The sequence below is a fragment of the Thamnophis sirtalis genome, unplaced genomic scaffold (genome assembly GCF_051295495.1).
Source record: "Thamnophis sirtalis isolate CommonGarterSnake01/CBP01778 unplaced genomic scaffold, rThaSir2_p1.2 scaffold_4, whole genome shotgun sequence".
Classification (NCBI taxonomy): Eukaryota; Metazoa; Chordata; class Lepidosauria; order Squamata; family Natricidae; genus Thamnophis; species Thamnophis sirtalis.
In genome coordinates, this window is record NW_028261384.1 from 128,881,452 (window position 1) to 128,892,996 (window position 11,545).

The 11,545-nt window shown below is 37.4% G+C and overlaps 1 protein-coding gene across 1 annotated transcript; it reads left to right on the plus strand.

Annotated features, from left to right (window-relative positions):
• The first annotated feature begins 753 nt into the window (after positions 1 to 753).
• LOC148046525 (vomeronasal type-2 receptor 26-like) lies at positions 754 to 11,269 on the plus strand. The gene is made up of 7 exons (XM_087714813.1): positions 754 to 908; positions 2,336 to 2,627; positions 4,203 to 4,556; positions 6,134 to 6,238; positions 7,387 to 7,513; positions 7,707 to 8,625; positions 11,157 to 11,269. Exons 1-6 carry the CDS (start codon positions 754 to 756, stop codon positions 8,606 to 8,608), a joined length of 1,935 nt encoding a protein of 644 aa, XP_087570939.1. The 3' UTR covers positions 8,609 to 8,625; positions 11,157 to 11,269.
• The last annotated feature ends 276 nt before the right edge of the window (positions 11,270 to 11,545 follow it).

The following is an 11,545-nucleotide window of genomic DNA, read 5'->3' on the forward strand; positions in this document are numbered from 1 at the left end:
GTATCCTGTATCCCATTGATTTATAACCTTTAGCCTGGTACCTGGCATTTTCTCACCTTTTGGGGAATGTAAGGGGAGGGAGGTCCATGTGGGTTACATCACTAGAAGATCAGCAGAGGATGACCCTGAGAAAGTTCCCTCATCACTTTCTCAGGGCAGCCAGTACAATAACATTTTCACACATGTGGATTGGCTGAATCCACACAGGACTTTGGGGAGGGGTTTCTAATTTCTTTTATTCTAACTGTATGGCCTGAGGGGTCTCAGAGCTGGCTTTGATTTCCCCCTTGCTATAACTCCTGTTCAATAAAAGTTTCCTTTTCAAATGCCAGGTTTCAAGAGTCTTTACTTTCTTGAATAAGGAGCAGAGGCCAGGCCTTACACAGATATTTGTTTTTCTGGCAAATATCAAATTAGCCCTAATTACGTTCATTCCATCTCCAAGTCTCAAGGGTATTTCATTAACCAGCAGCAAAATTAAAACGTGTTAGAGAAGCACCTTGTTATTATTCTACAATGTAAAGAAGCAGAATTTATATTTCTGTTGGTGTTGTTCTTTAATGTTCTTGGTTGGTACTGTAAACCAGCCAAGTGGTCATTCAAGTTGGGCTGTGCTATTCAGCCAAGAATCTATTACAAGAAAAAATACAGCAAATGAAAGACTGCAAAGAAGGAATTCTATCATGCAAATTAATGAAGCTGTCTATATTGCTCTTAATGCTGTTGTTTAGGGCAGTTTCAGAGATTCCTAACATGAATTGCATTGTTGGTGATCCTGTTCCAATTCTTCATAAATACTATCAATCAGGAGATGTCATTGTTGCTGGTATTTTGTCTCAAATCTATATATTTTCAAACACAATACATTTTCATGAAAAGCCTTCTACTGATCTTTTCTATGATACTGAGTAAGAAGCTCATGTATCTAAAACTAATTATTCAGAAATGAGTTTGATGTTTGGTGCTGGGTCTGTATTGTCTTGGATGTCAAGGTCCATTCTGTTCTGTTCTATTAATAATGCACAGGGAATAAACAATTCTACTTAGTTTCATTCATAAGGATGAGTTCATGATTCTGACTTGATGATTTTGGCAGCAGAAATTCTCAGTTAATTCTATGGAACAGGTTTAATGTCTTATTTGTACCTATTTTTCTGATTAAGTGTGAATTACTTTGGAGCAATCTAATAAAGTTTTTGGAATCTAATAAAACACTTTTTATTATATTCCAAGCTTTCTGCCTGAGAATGAGGTTAATCCAATATTTATTTTTAAATTAAATTTCCACAAAGGATAGTCATAAATTCATTTCCTAGGTTTTTTTTATTAAAATATTTCTGACATCATTTTTTTTTACTAATGAAGTATTCTGTTTTATTTTAAGATTTCCCTATTCCTAAAAAAGAAAAAGTAATTCAGCTGCACAGCTAAATAAATTTGTTCTGAGTAATGAAATACCTGTATATTTGTGACAATAACAATTTTCCCATTTTCTTAAAGTTATTTTGTCATTCATACACAGACTTAAAGTTGTGATTTTCACTGTTTCTAAAATGAAATCAACAATTGAACTGATTGTCAATAATTTCCCTGAAATCCAATTAGTCACAAAAACATAATGCTTAGTTACTGTATTTCAGTCTTGCAAGACTTCTGTGGACAGGAAAAAAATGTTTAGATACAATCTTGAGAATTATGATATTAAATTTTAATCAATGAACTAAATTATGGTGTGTGGGAGAGAACAATTTCATGGAGGTGACCCCTGAATTTATAACTGATTTTTCTCTACACATGCAGAATGGTGCTGTAGAATGAAGGTATAATCATACTATGAGGCATAAAGACAATAATATGATTGCTATTGAATAGTGTATAGAATTAGTTGTACACTTGAATTCTTGGATATTCTTGGATATTTTCTAATATCCTCTTATCCCCAAAATAAGCCACCCCCCCAAAAAAGCCCTCCTTTAAAATATTGTAGCACAGCAGCAGCCATGAGGTGACCATGCTCACCATCTCCTGCATCTCAAAAATAAGACCACCCTGAAAAAAAGACCAAGCACTTATTTCAGGGGTCAAAAGAAAAGACTGTGTCTTATTTTCTGGGCAACACAATATTAAACATTATCTTTTAAAGTAGTACCATCACTATGTGATGAAGACTGAAATAGATATATTTTATTTAATAGTCTTCATTAGTAATCATCTGATGGAAGCTTTGAGTACAATATATTTATTTTATATATTTAAAGCTACGAGTTGAACAAAAGTCCAGCAGCTCTTGTGCTGAAACCAATGAGTTCAAATTGATGTGTAATTTTCATTTCAGTGTGGTGACTCAGCTCTACCAACACATTTTGTCTTTGGCATTTGCTATAAAGGAGATCAATGAAAATCCCCAGATTTTGCCCAACCTCACTCTGGGCTCCCATATCTATAACAGCAACTTTATTGCAAGTGGGACGTATCATGCCTCAATGGAAGTATTCTCAACACAAGGCAAATTAATCCCTAACTACAAGTGTGAAACAGAGAACAATCTAGTGTCAGTCATTGGAGGACCTAATTCTGAAGTCTGTATCCACATGACAGCCATCCTGTCTATTTACAAGATTCCACAAGTGAGACTTTCTTCCCATTGTTTACATCTATATCTGTCTGTCTGTCTGTCTGTCTGTCTGTCTGTCTGTCTGTCTGTCTGTCTATCTATCTATCTATCTATCTATCTATCTATCTATCTATCTATCTATCTATCTATCTATCCTTTAAGTTCAAATTCTATCCTTTAGAAACAAATAGGTTAAAAAAATCTATATCTATAAGTAAAGATTTCTCTTGCACGTATCTGCTAGTTGTTCCCAATTCTAGGAGACGGTGCTCATCTCAGTTTCAAAGCTGAAAAGCCAGTGCTCTTAGAAGACATCTCCGTGATCATGTGGCTGGCATGACTAAATGCCAAAGGTGCACCAAACTCTATTATCTTCCCACCAAAGGTGGTTCCTATTTTTCTACTTGCATTTTTACATGCTTTTGAACTGCTAGGTTGGCAGAAGCTGGGAGGAGTAGTGGGAGCTCACTCCATTATGTGGAGGGATTCAAACTGACAAACTGCCGACCTTTCTGATCAACAAGCTCAGCATCTTAGCCACTGTATCGGTATTGGTATCGATATTGATAGCAATATATCTATATCTATCTATCTATCTATCTATCTATCTATCTATCTATCTATCTATCTATCTATCTATCTATCTATCTATATATATATATATATATATATCAAGATCTGATATATATGTGTGTCTATATGTATATACACACACACACACACACACATACACATCTATGTTTGTGTTGCATTTCTGCTAATAAATAAATGAAGGTAGATTGGTATAGATCTATTTCAAGCTATTTAGTTCTCATCAGCTAGCCATACCCTTACTGGGATTCGAATTTGATTAGATAGATGATAGATAGATAGATAGATAGATAGATAGATAGATAGATAGATAGATAGATAGATAGATAGATAGATAGATAGAGACAGACACGTTTGTATGTGTGTATGTATACATACATACATACATACATACATACATACATACACACACACACACATACACAAACCCTTTCTTTTTTCTATGAACAGTTAATGAAAACATCTGAAGAACGTATGTAGATTTTCCTTTAGTGAGAAATGAATAAATATGCAAAAAAGTATGGGAAAGTTTTTTTCCCCAACATGCAAGTATTCATTACATGATTCATTTTCAGCACATGCAATGCTATACCAATTTAACTCATCCCAAATAATGTCATCATGTTCATTTTTAATTCTATTCAGTCAGCTGCACATTCTTGGTTTATCTCTCTTTATTTTCTTTTGAGTGTGATCATCAGAATTTTTAATGTGTATCAGTGTGTTCCCAGGAAAAAAAGTCAATATCTTTATTCTTTATAGAATATCTTTATTCAATATCTTTATAGTTATCTTTATTTTTTCCAAAGAATTTTTTACCTTTGTAAAACATATGTTCCTTTCTGACATAGCAAGGCATCTGGTTCTCAGCACATTCAGTCTACAGGATTAGAGAAGTTGATTTCAAATCTCCTTCATATAAGCAAGAAATATATACTGTAAACTAGATTTATCTAGCTATTAATTCTCTAACACAGTTTTTGTTTACGTGCTATAGTTCACCTTTGGCTCTGCTTCTGAGATGAATAGGAAATCTCAAGCTATTTTCTACCACCAGATGTTTCCAGATGTACAAAGGCAATATAAAGGGATTCTCCAGTTACTGTTGCATTTCCAGTGGACATGGATTGGGATATTATATGACAATGATAACAATGGAGAGAGATTTGTCGAGGATGCACTTCCTATGTTTTCTGAGAGAGGAATCTGCTTTGATTACGTAGAAAAATTCCCAGTAATTACATCAGTTAGTGACATTGATAAGATGGTGGCAGAGGGAATAAATCAGTATCATGCTATTATTAAAAGCATTGCTAATGTATCCATTGTTTATGGTGAAATTGAGACCATGGTATTTTTCAGAATGTTTTCCACATTGTCGACATACGAGGATGTGTCAATAATGGCAAAAGGAAGAGTTTACATCATGACGGCTCAGATGGAATTCACATCATTCCCCTTTCAAAGGAAGGAAGGCATAGATTTGCTTCATGGTGCCCTGTCCTTAGCAGTTCATTTAAAGGAGGTCCCGAGATTCCCTGAATTTCTCCGGTTGATAAATGCTAGGTTTGATGGAGAAGATGGCTTCATTCAGGGTTTTTGGGAAGAGGCCTTTGGATGTTTCTTTCCGGAGTCCTCAATAGACAGGGAAGGAAGGGTCTCATGCACTGGTGAGGAGAAACTGGAGACTCTCCCAGCATCCATTTTTGAAATGAGCATGACTTCCCATAGCTACAGTGTCTACAATGCAGTCTATGCCGTGGCATATGCTTTGCACAACATGCTTTCATTTCAATTGAAAAAAACAGAGAGTGTCCATAAAGCAATCCATAGCTTGTTGGCTCAACACTTATGGGAGGTAATGTCTTGGAGAAATGGATTTTGAATAGATCTATCTGTATCATAGGAGATTCTATACTAAACATAGAAATACTGTTTTGTGTTATATTTCCTTTGTGACAAGGGCCATTTTTTTAGAAGCTCATGTGGTTTAAAATGTCAGAAGTATATATAGGCTGAGTAGGAATGGGAAGCTGATTGACAAATGTGGCCCGTATCTTCAGAGACAAACTGGTCAACTTCATAGCAGTTAATGGTGAAACATCAGGAAATCTGTTATCTAGACCATGTCACTAATTGCTGAAACCCAATCTTCCCTAATAAATACCACCCATCTAAACTAGTGTTGGTTCTCAAACTGTCAGATCAACTCTCCCCCCTCTACAATGTTAGAATGTGTCTTCTTAAAAAGGGTTAAATTCTATTTAACTCTTCCATGGTTGTTCTGTGGAGAGTGTACTAGTGATATTTTGTAGGTTCCAAACAACGTCAGTTTTACATTTAGAAATATGTTGAACCAGCTGTAGAAAGATGACAAGTGGCGTGGTGGCCTAGTGATGAAGATGCTCACCTCCCACTCAGAAAGTTAAGAGTTCAATCCTAGGTAGGACAGATGATTCTCTCCTAGGGAGAAAAGAAAAAAAAATGTTGCAAACTCCACTTGGTGTTTCGTGTGTGTGTGTGTGTGTGTGTGTGTGTGTGTGTGTGTGTGTGTGTGTTTGTGTCTGTGTGTGTGTCTGTGTGTGTGTCTGTGTCTGTGTCCGTGTCTGTGTGTATTTCAATCACCGAGCCAACAGATTGAACCAGAATGAACTGGATTTCTCCTGCATTGCCCAATCACATAGTTTTGTTGCAAAGCACAGGTATGCAGATAGTTAATGATATGCATGTGCTTGCAGAGCAACATATATCAAGCAGACAAAAACTCAAGGTCTTCTCAGAAAATGAATTTATTCATCCTAATTTCTTTTTTTTCCTGGAACACTATTCTAATTCCTGTTTTCTGCCTATTTGTTATACATGAAACAAGCTTAAATGGGAAAGGGCAATGCCATTAAATATATTCTGTATTTCCTCTTCTCTCTTCAGCTCAATCATTTTCTGAAAATCATTTCATTCAACAACAGTGTTGGGGAAACAGTTTTCTTCAATCAAAATGGAGAAGTGGAAACTGGATTTGATATTGTCAACTGGGTAACATTCCCAAACCTTTCCTTCCTTAGAGTCAAAGTTGGAGACATACCAGCCTTGTCTGTCGCAGAAAAAACATTGACTATTTCAGAGGAAACCATAATCTGGCCAGAGTGGTTTAATCAGGTAGGTCCTGCAATTCTTTGAGTTCCATTCAAAACTTTAAAAGCTTTAAAAAATAATTTGTTGGAGTAACTGTTCTTCAACTAACTCAGAAAGTTGTCTGAAAATACAGAGAAAATTTAGACAGGAATGTCAGATCACAAGACATAGGAGAAAGAATCCAATAAATAAAACATAAAAAGTTCACCTATTGCCTTTTACATAAAGTATCAGTATGCAGGAATCATGTATTTTAGGACAAGCATGCCATCTCTTCTTGCTTAATATGCCCATGCAGGAATGTGATATTTATTTGATTGAATTAAATTATACCATGGTTTCCATTTAAAATTATGACTTAAATATATTTGGGAGCTATATTCATTCATTTAAGTTATTATCTCCAATTAAAGTATTTCTAATTGAAAACTTGTAAGAGGAAAATCAATAATAAGTAAAATGTCACTGAGAAATGCTAATCAATTCAAAATATGACATTTAAATGGCATTTGATTTGTGCAGATATATGTCGTCATTTTTCATTTAATCTGGCTCACTGCCTTGCTATCACTCTCTATATGAATTTCTGAATACACATAAACAAAATTGAAAAACTTTTTTTCTCTAAAAGATGGCAATAGCAATAGCACTTAGACTTACATATCGCTTCATAGTGCTTTTACAGCCCTCTCTAAGCAGTTTACAGAGTCAAACTATTGCCCCAACAATCTGGGTCACCATTTTTCCGACCACGGAAGGTTGAAAGGCTGAGTCAACCTTGAGACTGGTGAGATTCGAACTGCTGAACTGCAGCTAGCAATCAGCCGAAATAGCCTACACTACTTCTTATACAAGAGTCGAGGTGGCACTCTAGCCACTGTGCCACCTTGACTCTTGTATAAGAATCTTATAAAGATTCTTCATTATTAAGGTGTCATATATGAATTTCTTCTGAATTATTCATCTATGAAAGCATAAGTTGCTATCGGGATTTGTAGCTATGCATATTTGCAAGATGGAAAACCTCCCTCTCTTTCTTTTCTCTGTAGACAAAGCCTATTTCTCTTTGCAATGACCATTGTCATCCAGGTTACAGGAAGGTCAAAAAAGAAGGGAAACCATTTTGCTGCTATGATTGCCTTCCTTGTCCAACAGAGAAGATTTCTAATCAGAAGGGTAAGAGACACTACATAGAGGAGTGGTTGCCCAATTCTGGTCTGGGATCATGACTGATGAACTGATGAGGTACCCAGGTTGTTCATTGTGCAGTCGTCTATATGGAGAAACAGTTAAAACAGATCTGATTATTCCAGTATCATTTTCAAGAAAGCTATCTATAGAATAAAAGCTGTTTTCTCTTTCCCTACAGACATGGACAACTGCTTTCCGTGTTCACTAGATCATTATTCAAATGAAGAGCGAAATTTCTGCCTTCCAAAATATGTAACATTTTTATCTTATGAAGAAATGCTGGGGAATATTTTTACCAGTTTTATTCTTACTTTTTCTATCATTACTATTTTGCTACTCTGGCTCTTCATTAAAAACAAGGACACCCCTATTGTGAAAGCCAACAATGAGACCCTCACCTACATTCTTCTCATCTCCCTCCTGCTTTCATTCCTCTGTGCTTTGCTATTTATTGGCCAACCTCATCAATGGACATGCCTTCTTCGGCAAGTTACTTTTGGCATCATCTTCTCCATGGCAGTTTCTTGCATTTTGGCAAAGACTATCATTGTAATTCTTGCTTTCATGGCTACCAAGCCAGGATCCAGAATTAGGAAATGGATGGGGAAAAGACTGGGTCTTTCTGTTGTCCTTTCTTGTTCTTTTACTCAAACCATTATTTGTACCATATGGCTATCAAACTCTCCCCCATTCCTGGATGTTGACATGTATTCCTTGCCAAAAGAAATGATATTGATATGTAATGAAGGGTCAACCCTCACGTTCTATTGTGTCCTTGGTTTCATGGGTCTCTTGGCAATTATCAGCTTCCTGGTGGCTTTCCTGGTCAGGAAGTTACCGGACACATTTAACGAAGCCAAATTCATCACCTTCAGCATGTTGGTCTTTTGCAGTGTCTGGCTGTCCTTTGTTCCAACCTACTTGAGCACAAAGGGGAAATATGTGGTGGCTGTTGAGATCTTCTCCATTTTGTGCTCCAGTGGGGGGTTACTAGCTTTCATCTTCTTCCCAAAATGTTACATTATTCTGGTGAGGCCTGATTTAAATAACAAGGAACAGCTAAAAAGAGGAAAAAACTGAAAAGTTAAAAGTTAACTGTAAGTAAATACTATTTTTCTCTGAATAAGATAAGGTCTTATTTTCTTTTGACCCCCAAACTAAGCACTTGGCCTTATTTTTGGAGAGGTCTTATTATTTTTGATGTGCAGGAGGCAGCGAGCAGGGTCACCTCATGGTTTCTACTATGTTACAATATTTTTGGGAGGGCTTATTTTTGTGAGACGGCTTATTTTAGCGCAAGTGTTCAAAAGCCCAATTGGGATTTGTATCTGAGATCTTATTTTTGGGGAAACACGGTAGTTTGCACTAAGATTTTTCATTTTCAAATAACCTCTTTATATTTTATAAGACTTGGTTTCTGGGTGCTCATTATATAAAGTTTTGTTCCTCTGTAACTGAAATGGAATTAAAGTTTTAATTACATAAAAACCAGTCTCTCTAGGTCTGTCAGATTTTTGTTCAATCCTTAAAATATCTGCTGATCTAAAGCCAAAGACATATAACAAGGTAGCAATAGCAATATCTCTTAGATTTATATACCACTTTACAGTGCTTTATAGCCCTGTCTCAGCGGTTTACAGAGTCAGCATATCACCCTCAACAATCTGGGTCCTCATTTTACTGACCTCAAACGGATGGAAGTCTGAGTCAATCTTGAGCCTGGTGAGGTTCGAACTGCTAAATTGCAGACAGCTGACAATCAGCAGAAGTAGCCTGAAGTACCACATTCTAACCATTGGGCCACTGTAGCTCTTCAAAAACTGAACAATGACGTATTTGCATTTGCAGGATTGAAAATCTCTGCTGCAAAGGGCAGCCTCCAGCTTGCAAAGTGGGGAAGGAAAATTCTTTTCAACAGTTCCCAAACTTGGAATGATACCTATGTGCACTGGGCATGTGTGTGTGCATGCACAACACAACAAAGGAAAGGTCCTTCTCCTGAAGCCCAGGCATGATTGCCAGCTTGCCAGCTCAGATACAGATAATAGTCCACAAGACCCAAAGAGAATTTCATTCCAATAAATCTAGAAAATGAAACCCACCAAATTTTTGTAGGAAGCCCCCCCCCCTCCAGATTAAAATGTTCTTTATTTTTAATATTTAAAAGAAGCAGGATAGAATATTTCCCCTAAAGGAGAAATGGGAAAACAAATCTTAACAAAGGTAAAAAGCAGCCTCAGTCTTCCTGCCATAGGAAAACAGCCTCAACAGCTTAAAGAGGAATGGAGATTTTGTATCTATTCACAAAGACTGGGCCAGCCTATTCATAAGCAAAGGGACTTCAAATAAGCAACACAAAAGCAAACCAAAGCTGACAAGATTAGCTGAGACAAAAAGCTAGGATTTGCACTTTCCCTTTTGCCTGTAGAGACAGCCATGACACCTACATGATGCCATAGGAATCTGGGAACAGCCATTAAAATATTGAAGGATGCTGTCCTGACCCAGATTTCTTTAACAAGCAAGAAGTGGAGTCTTGGTCCCAGCAAAACTTCCTTTCGTTCACAGTCCACAAGGCTTATCAAACAGTCTTTCAGAGGGCTGTTTATCAAATATGAACCTTATGTCATTTGACAAGCTGCCAAATAACTAGTTCCAAATGCTAATTCCAAATAGAACTTTTCTCTCTTGACATGACCAAATGAACTTATTGTTTCCAGCAAAAGTCCACTTCCCATTCGCTTCTCTTTTGTTTCCTATGGGAGGGGTCAATCACCTCCAAGATGTGGCTTTACTCTTAAGTTGACCGACTTTTTAAAATTGTTCTTGTGTTCTGGCAGCTCTGTGCATTCACACACTGGGAACAGGGTCCAGATGTTCCTCTGCCTTGCTGTTGTCTAGCTCCCTCTCTGCCTCTGACACAATGCCCTCGTCTGAGTTTTTCTCAATACCCAGGACTGGCCCCTGTTCCTCCCCAACCTCCTCACTGTGTGACTCTGCTTCCAGTTCTGCAGGCTGCCAGCAAGCCACAACAGATGTATTCTTATACAGGCACATACAGATAAATTACAAAGCCCCAAAGAATGTATAAAAACCCACCAAATCTCAACCCCTTTTTGTCAGCCACCCCGGAAATATACTCATATAAGTAGTTTCTTTTCCTGCAGCCTGTCTGTGAAGCCAGCCTCCCTCAATAACCAAGAAAGAAATCACTTAACTCCATTTTTCAGAATTAAGAGTACTTTTACTGGTTATGAGGAGATTGCAGCTAAGCAAAGCAAGATCTGAGGCCAAAACGCGCGTAATCATAGATATTAATATGTGACCCAACTTCCTCCCCCTGGTTACCCCATCCCATAGTCCAATCTGCACAACGCTCAGGTGTCATGTGGGTTCCATCTTCAAAAAGCATCATCAGGTTGGTATGCCAGACAGTTGGCCTTGGCGGGCAAATTCACTATCTCCAGCATGTGCAGTAGATTGTGAGAACAAAACTCCCTTTTTACAATCACTCTTGTACTTAAGATTTCCCCTCCCAAATACCATGCCTCCCCCCCGCCCCCATTTCAATGACAGCTGAAAGCAAGTAGCGAAGCAGAGGCTGACACTGTCTCCATTTTATTTCCAGCATCTTTCTCCTGGCTTGGATCTGGACCTGATTTTTCTTCCAACACTTTCATATGGAACACTAAGGAATACCTTGCAATATTCATTTATATATATTTATACATTTATGCATTTATGATTGAACAAATCTATGGACGAACGAATGAATAAATAAACAAATAGATAAATAAATACATGAATAGCAAATACATTTCTTTGGTCTTTTTGCTAATCCAGGGGAAACGGATGGAGCTGGAGGGAGAGAAGTACCATCCTCCCCCCTCTATGTATTTTCAGCGGACTGGAACTGGGCCTTTAACCATCCTGCCAATTAATTGCCAGAGGAAGGGAGAGGAGTGGAGTACCTCTCCCCCCCCTCCCCCCCTAGGGGAGGGTGGAGGACGCCTGGAC